Source organism: Capra hircus, chromosome 9 (assembly GCF_001704415.2).
Source record: "Capra hircus breed San Clemente chromosome 9, ASM170441v1, whole genome shotgun sequence".
NCBI classification, from domain to species: domain Eukaryota; kingdom Metazoa; phylum Chordata; class Mammalia; order Artiodactyla; family Bovidae; genus Capra; species Capra hircus.
In genome coordinates, this window is record NC_030816.1 from 61,933,378 (window position 1) to 61,957,484 (window position 24,107).

The following is a 24,107-nucleotide window of genomic DNA, read 5'->3' on the forward strand; positions in this document are numbered from 1 at the left end:
AAGTTTTCAAATAATTCACTTAAAGTGATTTACTGAGAGCAGCATTAGATAACTGAAGCTGTTAACCAATAGATCTGAAAGGAAAACCTGGTTCCTATATGCTTTTATCAAGAAAGACTAAAATATTAATTGAATTTTACTACTTTCTGATAAACATTGGCCTGGCAAGTGTTTTTAGATGACTAACTTTCTAATCTTCTCTGATGTTTCTTCAGGGTGCTGCAGACAGTGATTTATTGGGAGGTTTAAACATATGTATAATTTGTTTTAGTGGAGAAGATCTTAGAAATACTCTGTAGGATTCTCAACTCTGTAGAGTGGAGTCTTATCTGTTAGGGGTAAGTCTAGGGGCATAGACACAATGACCTTTGTCTGACACTGTGGGGAGGTTTATAGAGCTTTGATGTTTTAACCAAGTGAATTAGTTGTTCTAACTGACTATTCGGTTATAAACAGATAAGATGTAATGTTGAACTTGATGCTCTTTCCTTTTTTTAAAATTAATTTATTTATTTTAATTGAAGGATAATTACAATATTGTGATGGTTTCTGCCGTACATCAACATGAATCGGTCATAGGTATACATGTGTCTCCCCCGCCCCAGCTCTTTCACTTTATAAATGACACTTTTAAATGTTTTAGGTATACAGTGTTGACTGGAGCCAAACCAGAGGTGAACAGCTTGTGGTGTCTGGCTCATGGGATCAAACTGTCAGACTGGTATGTCAGCATTACTGTATGTAAAACCAGATATTCCCTTCCCCAGAGTGTCCACTCAAGTTTTTTATTTTCTAGACCCATACTTCTCTTGCTTTTCAGTTAGACAGCTAATTTTCTTTTCAAAAAACATTATATTAAAGGGCTTATTAGAATTTAAAATTTTCTAATCTTTGAGCTATAAAATAATAATTAGCTCAGCATTATTTTGGCCTCTTAAATACTATGGTGCTTTATATAAAAATATACTTTACATAAATCCTTGAGATATATGTGTATATTGTATGTGTATATATATGATGTATCATATATAGTATATATAAAGCATAAATTTTAATTTACTCCTGTTAAGTGATTGATCTGTTCCTTTATTTGTAGTGGGATCCAACTGTTGGAAAGTCTCTGTGCACTTTTAGAGGTCATGAAAGTGTCATTTATAGCACGATCTGGTCTCCCCACATTCCTGGCTGCTTTGCTTCATCCTCAGGTAAATAATAAATTTACCAAAAACCTTGTTTGTGGTGAATGGTGACCTCACTTTCCCCAGAAGGTGGCGCTGTGTACCTTAGGTTTGGAGAAGTAAGCATTCCTACTTGAACTCTTGAGACTATTTCATTCTTTCTTAGTCTCTAGACAAGAATTAGCCAACCTGCTTCTAACCTTTTGCCTTAACATGTATTCTTTTGGTGAGATGAGAGGTCAGGGACAAAGTGAGGACTCTGACATTGAACTTGATTGAATTTGAAAACTCCTTTCAGTGGTCAATTGTGGGACCTCAGGGTGATGTGATGACTTTTCTCATCAGTAAAATGGGGCTTGTGGAGTTGTTCACAGGATGAAATAAGGAAACACAAAATGTCTCACACATAGTTAACCTCCTTTGCTTGATATTTATCCCTCTGTTAGGGATTAATTCATTGCCACTAAGCCATAGCAAGACTGTATTTGGTATGATCATTTTTCCTGTTTGCTTTTAATGTATGTCTTCAATTCTAAGATTAAGTAGATACATACATTTATATATCTCTATATTTTTTAATGGACAGAAGTCATTTTATAGACGTTTAAAAATTAGATTTTGTACTGTTTGCATGAGGGTTTACAGATTTGGTTCTTTAGGCCAATTCATAAATCATGTATAATCTGAACAATACACATAATTTGTAGAGAAACATCGCACAGCTTGTCTGCAGTCCATTTAAAACAACATGGGCCACCTGCCAAATGGTCGTTGAAATAGCGGCCCGCACCGTCACTCGCCCCTGGCTGCTCTAGAGCACCTCTCCCCTGGCTGTTTGCCTTTCTCTCGCACGCTGCAGCCCTGCCCTCACAGCTCTTGTACTTTTATTCTTTTACCTTTTTCCCCACCAGCCTAGCCTGTCAACTTCTGTGGCCCTGGCTTTACATGAACAAGTTCAGTGGCAGGGTCCTCCCAGAGGATAATGGGGAGAAGAGGCTTGAGACAGCAAGAACAATTTTCCTTTCTGTCCCTGGTTAGAAGGTAGAGTCTTTCCCAGTGGGGAAACAGTACATTGGAAGTCAGAGTTATATTCATGTGGTTTAGAATGGAATATTAATTTTTAGTAATATCATAATATCTGTCACACCATGACTTTTTGTAATGTAAATTTGTCAAGGACAACTATTAATGAACAAATATGGTTTAAATAATGATTAATTCATGATTAACGGTCTGTCTTAGGTAGATCCTAACCAGTTATGAATCTTCCCAAGTTGGAAACCAGTCTAGCTCCTTTCTATTAGCTACTGAGCTGCTTTGGCTTAGATGGCTTTATCTTTGGTTTGTTGATCAGAGTAAGGTTGCTAAGTCTGAGTAACAGTTACAATAATGTATAACGTGTTAATTAATCATAAATGTTTGTGGTGATTGACAAGATAATATCAGCACTCTTTATTTCTTGTTTCTTGTATAACTATCAAAAAGTAAATTTATGAAGAGAAAACAGAAATGGTAACCCTGAAAATTTCTATTTGAGCATATACGTAGTAAAGAAATTCAGACAACACAGAGACATGCCCAATAAAAAGTAACTGCTCATTCCCCCTCTCCTATAGAACTGCTGTTAGTAACATTTTCCTGTATTCCTCCATAAAAAGTCTATGTCCATTCCAAATATGTTAAAGTTTTTATCTTCTAGAACATACTTCTCTTGCTTTTCAGTTAGACAGCTAATTTTCTTTTCAAAAAACATTATACTAAAGCGTTTATTAGAATTTAAAAATTTTTAATCTTTAAAATAAATTAGTAATTAGCTCAAAAGGAGGGTTTGTGGCATATAAAAGTTGGGGTAAGCTCTAAAACTCTCACTGCGCCTTTGCCATTTCAAGAGAGACAAGAAAATTTGCTTCCCAGGTTGTGTACTCGCAGTGCACTTGTTTGTGTGTTTTCTTTGCTTGAATTGTCTTCATGTATTTCCAACAGGGCACGTGTCGTCTTCAACATAGCTGAGTGCCTTACACAAGCAAACACTGCAGTTTTTTGATTACTATTATATACGCTATGGAAATAACTGTATTATCAAAATTTTCAAAACATATTTAAGGTTAATTTTGATTGTCAAAAGGGGTATTGTTGGTGAATCATTCAGATCTTTAGTGAATGCTATTGTCTGGGCACTGAAGATACACTGAGCCTGTAGTCAAGTGGGAAAGAGAGATGCTAAGGAAAAACACCTAGGGACAGCAATGATGAGGAGCGTGCGGTTCTTTGAGAAAGAGGTCACAGCGCAGTGGTTATGGACACAGACTCTGGAGCTGGACTTCCTGTGACCAGATTCTCCTTTCACTGCTCTTACATGGCTTCTGTCATGCTACTTAACCTCTGTCTCGTCATTCCTCATTTAAAAAATAAGAGTGATAATAATAACCTGTGTTGTGGAGTTTTGATGAGGATTGAGTGGATTAATTAAGATACAAGCTTGAAGGCTTAGGACCGTGCCTGGCACAGAGTAAGGGCGCTCTGAGTGGTGCCTCGTGTCATTAACGTGTGTGCTCAGGATTCGTGGGAACACAGTAAAGGATTCTTGAGCTTGTCAAAACTGGCTGGTCAGAGCAACTTCCCTAAGGAAACAGTGCTTCAGCTGCTGCCTTATGAACAGGCAGATGAGGAGGTGAGAAGTGGGAAGTAAAGGGATGAACATGAAGAGTATGGGGCATGTTGGAGGAAGATTTGCATGGTCTTTGCATGCATTATGTGCTGTAAGGATTGAGAGTCAGTGCTTACCTGGGAATTAAAACTCTGGGAACCGAGTTTCAGGTTTCTTGCTCCAGGTGGAATCTGAAATGTATGCTTGTATAATAACGTAACCTGTCCAGTGATCCTGAAACCTGGCCCACCATTGCAGTCCGTTGCTGTTGTTTAGTCGCTAAGTCGAATTTGGCTTTTTTTGTGACCCCATGGACTGTAGGCCACCAGACTTCTCTGTCCATGGGGTTTTCCTGACAAGAATACTGGAGTGGATTGCCCTTTCCTTCTGCAGGGGGGTCTTCCTGACCCAGGGATCAAACCCGCGTCTCCTGCATTGGCAGGTGGATTCTTTACCCCGAGCTACCAAGGAAGAAAGTGAAAGTGAAAGTGAAGTCGCTCAGTCGTAACAAACAACAGAATTCTAGCCTTCATCTTAGTCCTACTGAATCAGATGCCTCTGAGAGGTGTATTTTTTAATCACCCAAGCTGAGTCTAGTGATGAGCCTGATTTGGGAAACACTGTACTAGTCTGTGATGTTGCTCTGTTTGAGATGTCTAATGAATAGCTTATTTCTGTTGATGTAATGGAAATTTCGTGCTTATTTTTAACAGAAATATACTTATCTTTTAAAAACTCTATAGAATGGTTTCAGTGCTGAATTCAAAGAAGTGGTTTCCTAAGATTGAGAACTTAGTTTTTTTCTGAGTTTTGCCAGTTATAGTTTGAGTTATATTATAGTCTTTTATCCATTAATTCTCTTTGTTTTCTTGCTTACAGACAAGAGTTTGCTATGAAACATACTATAGTATTTGCATAAAAATCATCTCAGCTGTAAAATTCATGGTTGAAGAACACAAAGTTATAAAATATTTGTCTTCACAAATATTAAAAATGATAAGCAGCTTATATAATTGGCAGTCAAGACATAGTTTTATGTCTAATCCTGTGGCACACATATAGCTAATTATATCATTCAACTGCTTATAACAGTTTATATTTTAAGATAGTATATAATAATATGGGCTTCCCTGGTGGTTCAGATGGCAAAGAATCCACCTGTAGTGCAGGAGATCCGAATTCATTCCCTGGGTTGGCAAGATCCCCCGGAGAAAGGAATGGCTACCCACTCTAGTATTCTTGCCTGGCGGGGTTGCAAGGTGTCAGACACGACTGAGCAGCTAACACTTTCACTTTCATGAGAATATAATATTTAAGTTTTTCCAAGAATTTGATCCCCCTCAAAGTTGTAGTACTAAATTTATCATTAGCTAAGTTAAGACAAACCAAAAGGAAGTAGGACTTAGACATTTAGATCTTCCTTAGCAGAGTTCTCTAAGGGCGTTGGTTTTGTTTCGTTTGTTAAAGTTTTATTCTTACATAATTCACATTTCCAAATTGTGTGAGATGGAAGGGAAGAATATTTGAGCTCATTACATGAGGAGGATTAATATGGAGTAAACTTTCTTTTGAACCAAGAAAACTAAATTACTGCTATTACTGACTCCATATAATTGCATAAATCATAGCCATGCCTCAATGTGTGGAGTCCAGCAGTTTGAAAAAAACATCATTCTACTCAAAGAAAAAAGTCATCTGATAGACATCTGGCATTTCAAATAAATTAAATTATTTGGGCCCAATATGCATCTTTTGCTGTTCATTTCACTTCCTGGTTTCAGATTCACCGTTTACACTCATTCTCCTTACCCAGCTTCTTCTTAATGCCGCAACTTGAATTACATGGTAGTAGCCAGCACTTCCTGTACCATATCATGCACTTAAATTCACTGGTTTTGTTGCCAGTGGCAAGTCTGCAACTGATAAGAGAAGCTGGTAATTCAGGTGGGTCTGTGGCACTGCCGCAGGGCCCTGGTAAACGTCTGGCTGACAATGAAAGGCCAGTTGTCTGGAAAATGCAATTAAACAAGCAATATAAATATAGATGTCCTGGTGGCTAAACGAGTTGAATGAGTCATGGTACCAGTTGGCCAGAAGGTTTCTCTCCTACCTGGCAAATGAAATGAGGAGGAGGAAGTGCCGGATGTGCGGAAGTGGGATTCTCAGCTCCTTCAGAGCACTTCTCACTCTTTTTGTGCTCTTTAAGTTAACTGCCAGAGGCGACAACCTAAACTGTAGTCTTTAAAAAAAAAAAAACTTTGCCTGACTATGCTGGTGAAGAACCAGAATATAGTCCCAGAGAAATTTGACAGAGGCATCCACCCAGCCTTTGTGGTTGTTATTTGTTTAATCTGTTGTTGAAGTATATAATACACACACAGAACAGTGCCTATTTATAGCACGATGGATTTTCACAATGAACACACCTGTGTACTGGGGCTTCCCAGGTGGCACTAGTGGTAAAGAATCTGCCTGCCCATGCAGGAGACTCTGGAGACCTGGGCTCTCGGGACCCGGGTCAAGAAACAGGATATTCTCAGAGGCCCCTCTTACATTCTTCCAGTCATTACCACCCCTGTCCATTCGAGGGTGACCTCTGAACTGCCTCCTAATAGCATCGATTAATGTTACCTGTTTTTATGTTGTGCTGTCTTGGTTTCTTTTGCTCAGCATTATGTTTTGTGAGATTCATCCATATTGTTGCTAAAATTACTAGTTACTTCTTAACTCCTAGTCCACGTTTATTGTAATGTTTTGACACTGTAAAGCATTCGCATACACCCATAGAATGTAATTATTAGGATGAACATGAGCTCACTGAACTTTAAACAATGCTTTGAAGTGAAGTGAAGTCGCTCAGTCGTGTCTGACTCTTTGCGACCTATGGACTGTAGCCTGCCAGGCTTCTCTTCCCATGGAAATTTCCAGGCAAGAATACTGAGTCGGTTGCCATGTCCTACTCCAGGGGATCTTTCTGACGCAGGAATCGAGCCCATGTCTCCTACATCTTCTGCGTTGCAGGTGGATTCTTTACCATCTAAGCCACCAAGGAAGCCTTTCAGACCTGATCGGTTCGGTTCAGTTCAGTTCAGTCGCTCAGTTGCGTCCGACTCTGCGACCCCATGGACTGCAGCACGCCAGGCCTCCCTGTCCATCACCAACTCCTGAAGTTTACTGAGACTCATGTCCATTTGAGTCAGTGATGCCATCCAACCATCTCATCCTCTGTCGTCCCCTTCTCCTCTCGCCTTCAATCTTTCCAGCATCCGGCTCTTTTCAAATGAGTCAGCTCTTTGCATCAGGTAGCCAAAGTATTGGAGTTTCAGCTGCAACATCCGTCCTTCCAATGAACATTCAGGACTGATTTCCTTTAGGATGGACTGGTTGGATCTCCTTGCAGTCCAAGGAACTCTCAAGAGTCTTCTCCAACAGTACGGTTCAGAAGCATCAATTCTTTGGCTCTCAGCTTTCTTTATAGTCCAACTCTCACATCCATACAGTATGACTACTGGAGAAACCATAGCCTTGACTAGACGGACCTTTGTTGGCAAAGAAATGTCTCTGCTTTTTAATATACTGTCTAGGTTGGTCATAACTTTTCTTCCAAGGAGTAAGCATCCTTTTATTTCATGGGTGCAGTCACCATCTTTAGTGATTTTGGAGCCCAGAAAAATAAAGTCTGACACTGTTTCCATTGTTTCTCCATCTATTTGCCATGAAGTGATGGGACTGGATGCCATGATCTTAGTTTTCTGAATGTTGAGCTTTAAGCCAACTTTTTCACTCTACTTTTTCACTTTCATCAAGAGGCTCTTTGGTTCTTCTTCACTTTCTGCCATAAGGGTAGTGTCATCTGCATATCTGAGGTTATCTTCTGATATTTCTCCAGGTACTCTTGATTCCAACATGTGCTTCATCCAGCCCAGTGTTTCTCATGATGTACTTTGCATAGAAGTTAAATAAACAGGATGACAATATATAGCCTTAATGTATTCCTTTTCCTGTTTGGAACCAGTCTGTTGTTCCATGTCCAGTTCTAACTGTTGCTTCCTGACCTGCATACAGGTTTCTCAAGAGGGAGGTCAGGTGGTCTGATATTCCCTCTCTTGAAGAATTTTCCACAGTTTATTGTGATCCACACAGTCAAAGGCTTTGGCATAGTCAATAAAAAAGAAATAGATGTTTTTTTCTGGAACTCTCTTGCTTTTTCAGTGATCCAGCAGATGTTGGCAATTTGATCTGTGGTTCCTCTGCCTTTTCTAAAACCAGCTTGAATATCTGGGAGCTCATAGTTCACGTATTGCTGAAGCCTGACTTGGAGAATTTTGAGTATTACTTTGCTAGCCTGTGAGATGAGTGCAATTGTGCGGTAGTTTGAGCATTCTTTGACATTGCCTTCCTTTGGGATTGGAATTAAAACTGACCTTTTCCAGTCCTGTGGCCATTGCCGAGTTTTCTAAATTTGCTGGCATATTGAGTGCAGCACTTTCACAGCATCATCTTTTAGGATTTGAAGTAGCACAATTGGAATTCCATCACCTCCACTAGGTTTGTTCGTAGTGAGGCTTTCTAAGACCCACTTTGACTTCACATTCCAGGATATCTGGCTCTAGGTGAGTGATCACACCATCGTGATTATCTGGGTCGTGAAGATCTTTTTTGTACAGTTCTTCTGTGTATTCTTGCCACCTCTTCTTGATTATCTTCTGCTTCTATTAGGTCCATACCATTTCTGTCCTTTATCAAGCCCATCTTTGCATGAATTGTTCCTTTGGTATCTCTGATTTTCTTGAAGAGATCTCTAGTCTTTCCCATTCTGTTGTTTTTCTCTATTTCTTTGCACTGATCACTGAGGAAGGCTTTCTTATCTCTCCATGCTGTTCTTTGGAACTCTGTATTCAAATGGGTGCATCTTTCCTTTTCTCCTTTGCTTTTCATTTCTCTTCTTTTCAAAGCTATTTGTAAGGCCTCCTCAGACAACCATTTTGCTTTTTTGCGTTTCTTTTTCTTGGAGATGGTTTTGCTGCCGTCTCCTGTACAATGTCTCAAACCTCAGTCCATAGTTCATCAGGCACTCTATCTATCAGATCTAGTCCCTTAAATCTATTTCTCACTTCCACTGTATAGTCATAAGGGATTTGATTTAGGTCATACCTGAATGGTCTAGTGGTTTTCCCTACTTTCTTCAGTTTAAGTCTGAATTTGGCAGTAAGTTCATGATCTGAGCCACAGTCAGCTCCCAGTCTTGTTTTTGCTGACTGTATAGAGCCTCTCCATCTTTGACTTCAAACAATATAATCAGTCTGATTTTGGTGTTGACCATCTGGTGATGTCCATGTGTAGAGTCTTCTCTTGTGTTGTTGGAAGAGGGTGTTTGGTATGACCAGTGTATTTTCTTGGCAGAACTCTATTAGCATTTACTCTGCTTCATTCTGTACTCCAAGGCCAAATTTGCCTGTTATTCCAGGTGTTTCTTGACTTCCTACTTTTGTATTCCAGTCCCCTGTAATGAAAAGGACATCTTTTTTGGGTGTTAATTCTAGAAGGTCTTGTAGGTCTTCATAGAACCATTCAACTTCAGCTTCTTCAGCATTACTGGACAGGGCATAGACTTGGATTACTGTGATATTGAATGGTTTGCCTTGGAAACCAACAGAGATCATTCTGTTGTTTTTGAGATTGCATCTAAGCACTGCATTTTGGACCCTTTTGTTGACTATGATGGCTACTCCCTTGCCCACAGTAGTAGATACAATGGTCATCTGAGCTAAATTCACCCATTCCAGTCCATCTAGGTTCGCTGATTCCTAGAATGTCAATGTTCACTCTTGCCATCTCCTGTTTGATCACTTCCAATTTGCCTTGATTCATGGACCTAACATACCAGGTTCCTATGCAATATTGCTCTTTATAGCATCTGACCTTGCTTCCATCACCAGTCACATCCACAACTGGGTATTGTTTTTACTTTGGCTGCGTTTCTTCATTCTCTCTGGAGTTATTTCTCCACTGATCTCCAGTAGCATATTGGGCGCCCACTGACCTGCAAAGTTCATCTTTCAGCATCCTATCTTTTTGCCTTTTCATACTGCTCATGGGATTCTCAAGGCAGGAATACTGAAGTGGTTTGCCATTCCCTTCTCCAGTGGACCACATTTTGTCAGAACTCTCCACCATGACCCGTGTTATATGTTATATCAGGCTTAATATAACATATAAACTTTTGAAATCTCATGTACATCATTTAAACATTTCCTGTGTTTTTACTGGAAGCCCTGTGCTGAGTTTAATCTTTTTCTCTGGAGCTAGGCTTTGAGTCTGAAGCTTCAGGTGAATTCCATTCATAGCTGCCACAATGATAAGGAATCTCCTCTGCCTGCAGGTGGTAATAGGAGAGCTTGAGCAACTGTAGGTCTTTGTAGAATTGATTGGAAAGCAACCCCTGAAGGGGAAGGGATGCTTAAACAACCTCAGGACACATTCTCTGTCTCTAATCTGGGGTTTTCTCTGCTGGCTGACTTGACTGTGCAGGTCAACTTTCTCCATACAGTGAAACACATGGCCAACCAACAATTCCTCAGTTTTGTAACCTGTAAATTCTCCTGTGTGAGGGGGACTGGCATTATTTTTTCAATCACAGCTCAGAGAAATCCCAAATATCTCCTTTAGGCCAGCCTAGCTGTGCCAGGGGCAGCTTTGTAAGGCAGATATGTTTTTGTGTCTTTTGAAGTATAGTTGGGTTACAAAGTTATGTAAGTTGCAGTTATACAAAATAGTGATTCACAATTTTTAAAGGTTATACACCATTTATAGCTATTATAAAATATTAGGTATATTCCGTTTGTTGTTCAATATATCTTTGTATCTTATTTTATACATGATAGTTTATACTTCTTAATCTCCTACCCCTGTATTTTCCTCCTGTCCCTCTCTCACCGAGCTGGTGACCACTGATTTGTTCCCTGTGTCTGTGGGTCTGTATGAGGCAGATATTTTATCGTAGGTAAGGAAAATGACAATTCAAGATGTTAAGTAACTTGGCTGAATGTCACCAACTACGAAATGATTGAGCTGGACTAGAGCTAAGCTCTGAAGCTCCAAAGCCCCTATTCTTAAACTCTACATTTCATTACCACAAGCAGTTTAATTCTTATCTTTCTTAACTTGCAAAGAAATCAGAAAAAAAATTGTCTGAAATTATTGGACTTAGCTAAATGACAAATAATTTAGAATTGGGATGATAGGAAATTATATGTAGGTAACTAAAGGAAACGTTTAAAAGTTAATGTTTTTATATACCACTTATTAGCATATCTGCTATATGCTAGAGACCATGCTAAAGCTTTGCAGAAACTTTATTATACTAAATGTTTTTGTACCATCCTCCATCCAGGCATTCTGAGGAACTACAAATACAAATCTCAGAGATATTATACAGCTTGTGCAGGGTCACACAACTACTAAATGGAATCAAGACCATTACTGCCATCACAGCATTATTTTTTTTTTTTTTTACATTAACCTGAACTGGCTTTCTCAGAGGATCAGTTATTGTGTGTAATTTACTTTTAATGGAGATGTACATATATTCAGAATTTTTCATCTGGTCATTTTGTTGTTTCCTCGTATTTTACAAAATTGAAGGCGAACAGCATCTAAAACAGCTAATCAGGGTTGACTCTGTGCAGCTAGATGGTATGAATCATTTTTGTAGTAGTTCAGAGTATAATCCTTACATTTTCTCCACTTGTTTCTTTCAAGGTGAAATCCATACCTTTGGATGGCCCTTTCAAATGTAATAAATGTAAAAGCTCAGATTTGAAATGATCCATTCTGACTTGGTAGACTTTGCACACATTTTGCAGTAAAACTGTTAACCATTTTGCTTCCTGTAGAATATTCTGGTATAGGGTGCTAACTGTACTTACAAGAAACGAGGATTTTCAGAGCCTTTTCCTTTCCTGAAGAAAAATGCACTGGGCGTGTGCTTAGTCACTGCTCTGCTTGTGTCAGTGTGAGATTCAGGTTTTCCTGCTTTGAGTAGATCTAAAAACTTAATATGGTGCCTTGTTTTTTGTAGCTGTCACTTTTAGTAGTTCTTATATATTATTATCATGTAAAACAATGTATATGTGTATATGACATACAGATGGCAATGTCCTGATAATGGAAGTGGTGTGTTTTCCCCGACTTGTCATCATGGGTACCAAGCATCCAAGTGGTGTGATAAAGAGTGATCGAGTCTTCCTCTTTCACCAGGCGATCAGACTTTGAGAATCTGGGACGTGAAGACAGCAGGAGTCAGAATTGTGGTTCCAGCACATCAGGCGGAAATTTTGAGCTGTGACTGGTGTAAATACAATGAGGTACCCTATCTGGTTCTATCCTTAGCTACTGAGCCCTTCCTAAGGTTGAAATGTTCTAGATTTTATCTTTGTTTATGTGGACTTGGATAGTGTTTATGGGCCATTAAGTTAGATTCAGTCCCTTTCCTTTCTAATTGATGATTGTGAGTGACCTGCATTAGCATTAATTGGATTTAAGTGCACATAAAACAGGCTGAATAAGAAACAGAAATTCTCAAAAGTTCAATAGTGCAGCCTTACTTGTTTGTTTGGGGAACTGCTTTACAATTTATGTAATTTTTTACTTTATTGCTCTTAACCCTGCCAATTTGTATCATCTTTTGCCTTTGTTTCTTTTGCACTTTGCTAGTAAGGCTGCTGAACTATTTGTAACTTGATTTTTAATTTGACAGTCCATCGGTTTTAGGAATTTTCTGTTTCATTTTCCCTTACAAGCCTAACTAAGCTTCATGTTTCTGGAAGATAGCAGTGTCCATTTACAACCTTTTGCAACCTTCGGCTAACCATATGGGCATATGAATTAGAAATAGAAATGGATTAAATATGTGTTGATATGCCATTTAATTATATTTATGTACCTGAAGTGATCTGTTGACTGTGACAGTTAAGTATAACATAACTTTGTTTTTTTCCCAGTTTTAGTCAATGAAAATTAAGGGAACATTGTATTGGCTGAGTTCTTTAATTAGAAAGAAATAAAATGAAAGAAGATATAGAACATATTTAAAATAATACTTGATTTTAATAAAATTTTCAGTGCTGAAGACTACAGTTCAAATCTCACCCATGAATTTTCCAAATAAGAAAATGAAATTGTGGACTATATGTTATACTTTAGGGAATTCTAAAAAAGATGCTGATATGCACTTGCTGCTCCTGCTGCTGCTGCTAAGTCGCTTCAGTCGTGTCCAACTCTGTGCGACCCCATAGACGGCAGCCCATCAGGCTCCCCCGTCCCTGGGACTCTCCAGGCAAGAACACTGGAGTGGGTTGCCATTTCCTTCTCCAATGCATGAAACTGAAAAGTGAAAGTGCAGTCGCTCAGTCGTGTCCGACTCTTAGCAACCCCATGGACTGCAGCCTACTAGGCTCCTCCATCCATGGGATTTTTCAGGAAGAGTACTAGAGTGGGGTGCCATTGCCTTCTTGCCTTCTCCAGATATACACTTGAGAGTACTTTAAAAATTTTTAAAAACAATCGCTGAAGCTTTTTAAAAATGAGCTTCTATTGACGTTCAGACAATGGATTACTGCCCTGGTCGATGTGGAATGGGGCTGAGTGTGGACCCAGCTCTTGGCCTATTCGTCCGTGAACTCTGGGTTCACCTAGTGTTCTAGATAGGAGACTACCCACTATTTGCAAAAATTCTCAGATAGAGTTAGCTATTACATTATGACATGGTCCATGAGAGTTAGGAGCAATGATTGATTTAGAATTAGGAAAACAACATTTAATTTATACCTTTGCCCTTTCAAATATTTGTGAATTAGCAGTCTCTTGCCTTTTAACACCTGGTAGAAACCTCCAAGGACACTGAAGAGACAGGTGGGCTCTTCTGTCAGGTGTAATTTTTAGTAACTTGTGTTCTTATTAGTATCCCTAAAAGTAAGTGGGAGAAGCTACAAGGTTGTGTGAGACTATGCCTTTTTCTCTTGTGTGCTGTGTTCCTTCATATACCCAAGGCATATTGAGTTCCTTTTCTTCCAAGTCATACTAAGTTTTGCTTTTGATGCATATTTTAACTCCTTTCTATAATGTTATGTAACTTTTTAAGAATGACTTCTGGGTTCAGATTAAATAAGGACCAGAAAATAGATACTATTTCCAGTAGGAAAGCTTGGCTGCTGCGTACTTGTAGAGTCACACTTAACCTTGCTTTATTGTTTGCAGAATTTGGTGGTGACGGGGGCGGTTGATTGTAGTTTGAGAGGCTGGGACTTGAGGAATGTACGACAACCTGTGTTTGAACTTCTCGGTCACACTTACGCTATTAGGAGAGTGAAAGTAAGTTTTTATCTTTTCTTTTTCTACGCAGAACAAAAAGATAAATACAGTCAATGAAGTACATTTAAAAGGTGTTTAAGGGATGGGGTTATTGAGTCTTTTTTTTTTTTTCATGTTTTGTTACCCAGTGATGGTAATAAACATTGAAAGCTAAAATTAGGTAAAATACTGGAATGATTATTGAGTGACTTATAACAATATAGTCAGGTGGTACTCAGGAGTGAATAAAAATGTTTTTCTCATTCTGTCATCCCCATGCTACTATTTCTTTTAAAACTTGATAGTAATTTAGTTTTAGTGTTAGAGTCTTTATAATTTTTCATTCAGTGGACAAGTTTATTTTGTTGAAACTTGTACAGAGAGGTGGTTAATTCTTTCTTTTCCCTAACATGATTATATATATGAATGTTCACAAAAGTTATAGAGTATAGAAAAATTTCCACTTTGTGAATAGTAGAGATAACTTTTTTCTTCTGCCTCTCCTGAATTTGTCAGGTTATAAAGTGACTAATGTTAGTTTTCCAGCTTTTTTTTGGTGTGTAGGGTCTTTGTTACTCCACGGGGGCCTTCTCTAGTTACGGCAGGCGGGGATATCCAGCTGGGGTGTGTGTGTTTGTGGGTGTGGGTGTGTGGGTGTGGGTGTATAGGGTCTTTGTTACCCCACGGGGGCCTTCTCTAGTTACGGCAGGCGGGGATGTCCAGCTGGGTGTGTGTGTGTGTGTCTGTGTCTGTGTGTGTGTGTGTGTGTGTGTGTGTATGTGTGTCTGTGTGTGTGTAGGGTCTTTGTTACCCCACGGGGGACTTCTCTAGTTACGGCAGGCAGGGATGTCCAGCTGGTGTGTGTGTGTGTGTGTGTCTGTGTGTGTGTGTGTGTCTGTGTGTAGTAGGGTCTTTGTTACCCCACGGAGGACTTCTCTAGTTACGGCAGGCGGGGATGTCTCATTGTGGTGGCTCCTCTTCTTATGGACCAATGGGCTGTAGAGTGCAGGCTCGGTAGAGCCTGTGAGTAGGCTTCGTTGCCTGTGGGTAGCCTCCTGGACCAGGGTTCAAACATGTTTCCTGTGTTGGCAAGTGGATTCTTAAGCACTGAACCACCAGGGAAGTCCTTCCCAGCTTTTATTTAGGTAAATTTTGCTAAGTCACTGTGGAAAGCATCTTATTAAGGGACATCTCCCAATTTCATTTTTGTTTTTTTACATTACAGATAAGTACCTTTTTGATCTTTTAATTAAGATTGTTCTGTTATCCCTATTTTAAAAATTCTAAGTCGCAGTTAATATTTAAAATTTTTCTGGTTATAACTCAAAATATAAGACCCAGTGCCCAGATTATTTTTTTAATGGCACACAAGTTTTGGTAGTTAAAAAATGTTTTCTATATATACTTCATAGTTCTTCTGAGAATGAAATAGGGTGAAATAATGAAAATGTTTTGCAAACTGTGAAGAACATTCAAATGTAAGTATATATGTGTATATAAACATTTAAAGTACTGGTAAGAAAAACGCTGAGGAAATAAAATTACAGTGGGCAGCCAGTTAAAAGATGTATATTAATACTTGTATATTACCTGTCCTTAAAATTTGCAATTTTTGACCTTGATATCACTTTCATTAGATGTGATATACAAATAGCATAAAAATTATTTTAAAACTTTTAACATTTAAATGTTTGATGCTTGTGCCTAATAGCAGTCATAAAATATATTTACAAGATTGGTTCATTAGATAATTATATGTGTGAATCATCATACACTTATGTCCTTTAGATTTGTAGAAGTTAATTTTGGATAGCCAATATGAAATTGTGCTTAATTTTTCCAGAATAGCAACATTTAGGGAATATTTAATTTTAAATAAGATTTTAAAAGCTTGAGAAATGACTTTCTTTGAAGAATGTAAAAACAACCATTTTTCCTGTAGGTGGTGATACTTAAAAGACTAAAAGATTTTTGCCTTGAATTAAACCATAATAAGGTTTGGAAAAACTACTTAAAAAATTTTTTTTATTGGAATATAGTTGAGTTACAATGTTGTGTTAGTTTCACGTGTACAACAAAGTGAATCAGTTATACATATACATATATCCATTCTTTTTTTAGATTCTCTTCCCATATATGCCATTACAGAGTATTGAGTAGAGTTCTCTGTGCTATATAGTAGGTCCTTATTAGTTATCTATTTGACATATAATAGTGTCTGTATTTCTGACAGTCCTGTCTAGACATTGTAATAAAGTTCATGGGAATGATCTTATGAAGTACCATGTTACAATTACAGTTAACCTCAAAATTGACTTTTTTGTTTTCTTTTGTAGTTTTCACCATTTCATGCTTCTGTGCTGGCCTCTTGTTCCTATGATTTTACTGTAAGGTACAGTGGTTTTTGATATGTTTCATTGTAAAATACCAAGTACCATCTGCATCTTTATAACTTTTATTAAGGACATGTTTATTTTGCTAATATAAAAATAATCTGAGCTGGAGATATGAGAATATTTTCTACTGAAATTAATATTATATTTTCCTGTTTTTATAATCTAGTCACATGGATGAATGAATTCTTTATTATTTAAAGATTTGCTTGATCTTTCTATTTAAGTCTTTTTTCCTGACTGTTCTTCCTAAAGTAATATCTTCCTGTGCCATAGACTGACTAGCTAGTACCTTTTTAAATTTAGATTTCAAAAGTTGTGAAATCTTATTTGCTTATTTATAATTATATAAATCTTATGGCTAAAATTGATATAAAAAAACAACATGACTGTATGTATGTTTGTGGATGACTGTATGTATGTGTGTATACATGTGTATCTATGTATGAATATGTATATATGTATCTCTAATCATAGCCCCAGTTCTGATCCCACACCACACAGGGTTCATTCTACTTTTTTTCCTTTTCCAGATTTACAACTCCTGATTTTTATTATTTACAACATTTTTACTTACTTGCTATTCTAGAATTCTAGGAAAGTAGTTTGGAAATCACTTTGTATCAGTTCATAAAGATTTTTTTCATTCTGCATAATAACTCCTTTATGTACATATACTATATTTTATTCAGTTATTCTCCTATATATGGATATTTAACTTGTTTCAAGTATTTTATAAATAACAGTGCCACAATGAATAATAACCTTGTATGTGAGTATGTTCACATCACTAGAGAATTAGCTTCAGAATATATTCCCAGAAGTGGGATTGCTAAATTAAAAGGTAATGATATAAATATGTATCTTCTGTTTTGTTATATATTTGTTTTATATTCCTACCCATGAGGAGTATTCCATTCCAAGGAATAGTGTTTGAGAGTGCCTGTTTCTCTACCATCTAAGGATCATTGATTCTTCAGAGGTTTCCAAGTTCATGATCATAACATCTATAAATATAGTTTTACATCTTCAAGTTCTGATGCCCCTAATTGATGTCTCTGATTGCCCTGACAGATGCCTATATTACAATGTTAAATAGTGTTATAGTGAAGTGAAATTCAGACATATATTGAAGAAAATAGGGAAAACAACTAGACCATTCAGGTTGGTCCTAAATTAAATCCCTTATGATTATACAGTGGAGGTGACAAAAGGATTCAAGGGAGTAGATCTGATAGAGTGCCTGATGAACTATGGACCGAGGTTCGTGACATTGTATAGGAGGCAGGGATCAAGACCATCCTCAAGGAAAAGAAATACAAAAAGGCAAAATGGTTGTCTGAGGTGGGCTTAGAAATAGCTGTGAATAGAAGAGAAGTGAAAGGTAAAGGAGAAAAGGAAAGATATACCATTTGAATGCAGAGTTCCAACAAACAGCAAGAAGAGATAAGAAAGCCTTCCTCACTGATCAGTGCAAAGAAATAGAGGAAAACAAAAAATGGGAAAGACTAGAGATCTCTTCAAGAAAATTAAAGATACCAGAGGAACAATTCATGCAAAGATGGGCACAATAAAGGACAGAAATGGTACGGACCTAACAGAAGCAGAAGATACTAAGAAGAGGTGGCAAGAATACACAGAAGAACTATACAAAAAAGATCTTCATAACTCAGATAATCACGATGGTATGATCACTCACCTAGAGCCAGACATCCTGGAATGTGAAGTCAAGTGGGCCTTAGAAAGCGTCACTATGAACAAAGCTAATGAAGGTGATGGAATTCCAGTTGTGCTACTTCAAATCCTAAAAGATGATGCTGTGAAAGTGCTGCACTCAATATGCCAGCAAATTTGGAAAACTCAGCAATGGTCACAGGACTAGAAAGGGTCAGTTTTCATTCCAATCCCAAAGAAAGGCAATGAAAAAGAATATTCAAACTACTGCACAATTGCACTCATCTCACATGCTAGCAAAGTAATACTCAAAATTCTGCAAGCCAGGCTTCAGCAATACGTGAACTGTGAGCTTCCAGATATTCAAGCTGGTTTTAGAAAAGGCAGAGGAACCACAGATCAAACTGCCAACATCAGTTGAATCATCGAAAAAGCAAGAGAGTTCCAGAGAAACATCTACTTATGCTTTATTGACTGTGCCAAAGCCTTTGAGTGTGTGGATCACAACAAACTGTGGAAAATTCTTCAAGAGATGGGAATAGCAGACCACTTGACCTGCCTCTTGAGAAATCTGTATGCGGGTCAAGAAGCAACAGTTAGAACTGGACATAGAACAACAGACTGGTTCCAAATAGGAAAAGGAGTATGTCAAGGCTATATATTGTCACTGTGCCTATTTAACTTATGTGCAGAGTACATCATGAAAAACGCTCATGATGAAGCATTTGGATGGATGAAGCACATGCTGGAATCAAGATTGCTGGGAAAAATATCAATAACCTCAGATATGCAGATGACACCACCCTTATGGCAGAAAGTGAACTATAAAGAGCCTCTTGATGAAAATGAAAGAGTAGAGTGAAGAAGTTGGTTTAAAGCTCAACATTCAGAAAACTAAGATCATGGCATCCAGTCCCATCACTTCATGGCAAATAGATGAGGAAATAGTGGAAACAGTGTCAGACTTTATTTTTTTGGGCTCCAAAATCACTGCAGATGGTGACTGCAGCCATGAAACTGAAAGACGCTTATTCCTTGGAAGAAAAGTTATGACCAACCTAGACAGTATATTAAAAAGCAGAGACATTACTTTGCCAACAGAGGTCCATCTAGTCAAAGCTCTGGTTCTTCCAGTAGTCATGCATAGATGTGAGAACTGGACTGTAAAGAAAGCTGAGCACTGAAGAATTGATGCTTTTGAACTGTGGTGTTGGAGAAGACTCTTGAGAGCCCCTTGGACTGCAGTGAGATACAACCAGTCCATCCTAAAGGAAATCAGGTCCTGAATATTCATTGGAAGGACTGATGTTGAAGCGGAAACTCCAATACTTTAGCCACCTGATGAGAAGAACTGACTCATTGGAAAAGACTCTGATGCTGGGAAGGATTGAACACGGGAGGAGAAGGGGACGACAGAAAATGAGATGGTTGGGTGGCATCACCAACTCAATGGACATGAGTTTGGGTAAACTCCAGGAGTTAGTGATGGACAGAGAGACCTGGCGTGCTGCCGTTCATGGAGTCACAAAGAGTCGGACCCGACGAGCGACTGAACTGAAGTGAAGTGAAAGTGAAAGTTGCTCAGTCGTGTCTGACTCTTTGCAATCCATGGACTATACCATGGAATTCTCCAAGCTGGAATATTGGAGTGGGTAGCCGTTCCCTTCTCCAGGATATCTTCCCAACCCAGGGATCGAACCCAGGTCTCCCACATTGCAGGTGGATTCTTTACCAGCTGAGCCACAAAGGAAGCCCAAGAATACTGGAGTGGGTAGCCTATCCCTTCTCCAGCGGATCTTCCCCACCCAGGAATTGAATCTGGGTCTCCTGCATTGCAGGCAGATTCTTTACCAACTGAGCTATCAGGGAGGACAAATGTTACAGAGAATGTCTTAATTCATGTGTTTAGTAAAAGTGCCTCTAATGTTTCCCTGTTTAAAGAAGGATGCTGACTTTAAAACTAAGTGTATATTTATCATGCTAAGAAATATTTATCGATGCTTGTTTTGTTGAGTGTTTTTTTTAGAATCAGGAATGAGTCTTAAGATTTGTTGAAGGCTTTTTCAGCATCTATGGAGATGATCATGATTTTTCTTTTTTGAGCTATTCGTATGATTTGTTTTATTAATGGATCAAATCAGTCTTGCATTCTTAGACTAAATCGCTCCTATTCTTTGTATATCATTATCTTACACATAGAACAAGATATTTTGTTGGATTTTGTCTGCTAATACTTTATTTAGAGCTTTTACATCAATATTCAGAGGTGATTTTGGCCTATATGTGTCTCTAACATATGCATATCTCTAATCATAACCCTAATTCTGGACCCACACCACACAGGGTTTATGTAGAGATGTAAGTTTTTCTACATCTTCTGAACAGTTTTTGCAATATAGAGGATATTTGGTTTTTGCAGCTTTGATAGACTTTCTTTGTGAAACCATCTGGGCATGGGTCTTTTTGTGGAGTACTTCTTGATAACTTAATTTCTTCTATGGGAATTTTTCTCTTTAAACTTTCTGCCTCTAATGTGATTGATCAGTTTAGAAAATTATCCTCTGCTTATGGGTTTTCACATTTATTTATACAAATGTCTATAGTGTCATGACTTTTAAATTTCTTCTGATTCAGTGGTATTTCTCTCTTATTATTTTTGATTTTGTATATATTTGTGATTTCTACTTTAACTTATCTAATGGTATGTTTATTTTGTTATTTTTTTCTTAAGCATACTAAATTTTGATTTGTTAGTGAGAACTAATGTTTTTCTATTCAGTACCTCATCAATTATTGCCTTTATTTCCTTCTTGGTACTTTCTTTTGGCTTATTTTGTTCTTTTTCCACGTTTTGAACTGGGAATTTACTTATTTTAATTCTTTCATCTTGTTAATAAACTATTTAAGACTATGAATTTTCTTCTAGTTTTTATTTCATTGTAACCCATGAATTCTGATACATAATATTTTCATTATTGTTAAAAAATATGTCACTTCTATTTGTGTTTGATGTTTCTTCCAAGAGTTGTTTAGAAGGAAGTTATGTAATTTCCATATGAGAATACTTTTTAACTTTTGAAAATTTATGAGTAATTTCTAGTTTTATTGCATTGTGATCAGAGAATACTGTTTTTTAGTCATTCTGTTTTATGGGGGAGAACCTAATAAAAGGTCAAATTTTTAAATGTTACATATGCATTTGAGAAGGTTTAATCTCTGCTTTCACTTTGTAAAGTTAAATATATAACTATGCATATGGGCGTGCTAAGTTGCTTGAGTTGTGTCTGACTCTTTGTGACCTTAACGACTGTGGCCCGCCAGGCTTCTCTATCCATGGGATTTTCTGGGCAAGAATACTGGAGTGGGTTGCCATGCCCTCCTCCAGGGCATCTTCCTGACCCAGGGATTGATACCACGTCTCTTATATCTCCTGCATTGGCAAGCGGGTTCTTTACCACTAGTGCCACCTTATAACCATAAGCTCTACTAAGTAATTATGTTATTTGGATCATCTGTATCCTTTCTTATTCTTAGTTCACTTAATCTGTTTTGTACCAAGAGTGGAATATTAAAAAATCCTATTATCAGTGGGCCTCTATCTATGCCTCCCTGAATCTATTCTAGTTTTGATTTCATAAAGGCATATGCTGTATATTTGGTGCATAAATATTTATAATATACATTTAGTGAACTGAAACTTTTAACATAAAAGAGAGTCTGACTTTGACACAGTTAATTGCTTTTAGTTTTAATTACACTTTATCTCTTATTGATATCATTACTCCTGCTTTCATGTTGTTTCCATCTTCCAGATACCTTTTTCTATACTTTTAATTTTTTTTTTTGATCCATGTTGTTTTTGGTATGGCTCTCGTATAGAGCATATATTTGGGTTTTGCTCAGTGAAGTAAATAAAAAATCTTTTTTATTGTAATATGCAAGTTTAGTTTTTTGCTTACTCATGTCTAGCTGTTTGTGACCCCATGGACTCTAGCCTGCCAGGCTCCTCTGTCCATGGTATTTTCCAGGCAAGAATACTGGAGTTGGTTGCCATTTCCTTCCTTCTCCAGGAGATCTTCCCCACCCAGGAATCAAATGTGTCTCCTGCATTGCAGGCAGATTCTTTACCAACTGATCCACCAGGGAAGCTTTAACTTATTCATATTTCTTGATAAAAATACATTTGGTGGCAAGTCTGTTGTATTTTATGATGATTATTGTGTCTTATGTTCTGTTTATTGTTCCTGTATGTGATATATTTTATGTTGTATTTTGATTTTTTGCTCTTTTATTTAAAAAATTATATTTAGATAAGTTTTTTTTGCTTTGTTTCAGTGGTTGCCTTTGGTTTTATAAGTTTTGTAGTGCTTTTATTCCCTTTATTTTATTTACATTTGAAGGGAAAAAAACACAAAACTGTTCATTCAATTCTCATATCTCCTGCCTCTGGCAACCACTAATCTCTATTCTCTGTGTCTGTAAGCTTGTTTTGTTTTTGTTTATCTATATGGTTGCAGTTGGCATAATTTCATTCTTCTCTTATGGCTGAATAATATTCCATTGTATTCATATGTCACAATTTCTTTATCCTTTCATCTGTTGATGGAAACTTTGGTTGTTTCCATATTTTGACTATTGTAAATAATGCTGAGAGGAACATGGGGATACATATATCTTTTCATGTTAATGTTTTTGTTTCCTTCAGATAAAAATCCAGAACTGAAATTGTTCGATCATATGGTATTCTATTTAAAAATTTTTGAGGAATCTCTCTACTGTTTTCCATAGTGGCTACACCAATTTGCATTCCCATCAGTGATGCACTGTGGTTCCCATCCTTGCCAATACTTTTAACAGTAAGCTCATCAAAGCTTGTTCGATAGATTTATAGAACTTTATTTCCAGCCCTTCCTCTTCTCTGGGTATTCAGTGGATGGGGCTGAAAATCCCATCCCTTTAGTCACATGAGACTATGTAAGGACTCCATCTTAAGTCGCCTTATTAGCATAATCTCAGGTGTACTCCAGAGGGAGTCCTTAAAAATAACAAATACATTCCTTTGTTCGAGCTTCCCTGGTGGCTCAGAGGTTAAAACATCTGCCTGCAATGCTGAAGACCTGGGTTCCATCCCTGGGTTAGGAAGATCCGCTGGAGAAGGAAATGGCAGCCCATTCCAGTACTTTTACCTGGAAAATGCCATGGATGGAGGAGCCTGGTGGGCTACAGTCAATGGGATCGCAGAGTTGTGCACTACTGAGCAACTTCACTTCACTTCCTTTATTCAGGAATTTCCAGGGGTTTTAGGAGCTCTGTGCCAGGAACTACAGGTAAAGATCAAATATAACTCTTATTGTGATATACTAATCTAGGTCAAGTTTTTCTTTGTGTCTCCAAATGCTTGTTTGGAGATATTAATTCCATTTAGAATGTTATATTAGTTTTCTTACACTTTGCTATTTATTTTTTTGAGGTGATCTTTTCTCAGGTGAATTGTTTGAGTTTATGACATCAATTAAAAATTTTTTTTTTTTTTAACAATAGAGTAAGACTTTGTATGTTTCTGCATATCTGTGTACAGGATTGATGCTTTAGGACTGGTAGCTTTCTTTCCTTTTAGTCTTCTTTTCCCTTTAAACTATTACCTTGTGTCCTGTGCACTTTAAAATCTGTACTCTGTTCTATGCTAAGCTTTGTCTCATAGGATGGGCTTTCTCTTTGTGGTGGTAGCTTTAAATCAGTTTTTGACCTGATCCTAGCTCTTCTCTGTTCTATTCAGTTTTTCCTAAATTCCCCTTGCTGTTCAATAAAGCTTAGTTAGATCTAGAACATGGGAGAATGCACACTAAGATTCTGTTTTTATTTTTT

The 24,107-nt window shown here is 37.6% G+C and overlaps 1 protein-coding gene across 1 annotated transcript in view; it reads left to right on the forward strand.

The window, feature by feature from the left end:
- The window catches only part of PEX7 (peroxisomal biogenesis factor 7), a 74,613-nt gene that overhangs the window by 13,914 nt on the left and 36,592 nt on the right, over positions 1–24,107 (forward strand). Inside the window, exons 4-8 of the mRNA XM_005684804.3 lie at positions 644–721; positions 1,097–1,205; positions 12,085–12,191; positions 14,083–14,196; positions 16,512–16,567. Coding sequence (XP_005684861.2) covers positions 644–721; positions 1,097–1,205; positions 12,085–12,191; positions 14,083–14,196; positions 16,512–16,567 — 464 coding nt within the window. The remainder of the gene's footprint in view (positions 1–643; positions 722–1,096; positions 1,206–12,084; positions 12,192–14,082; positions 14,197–16,511; positions 16,568–24,107) is intronic.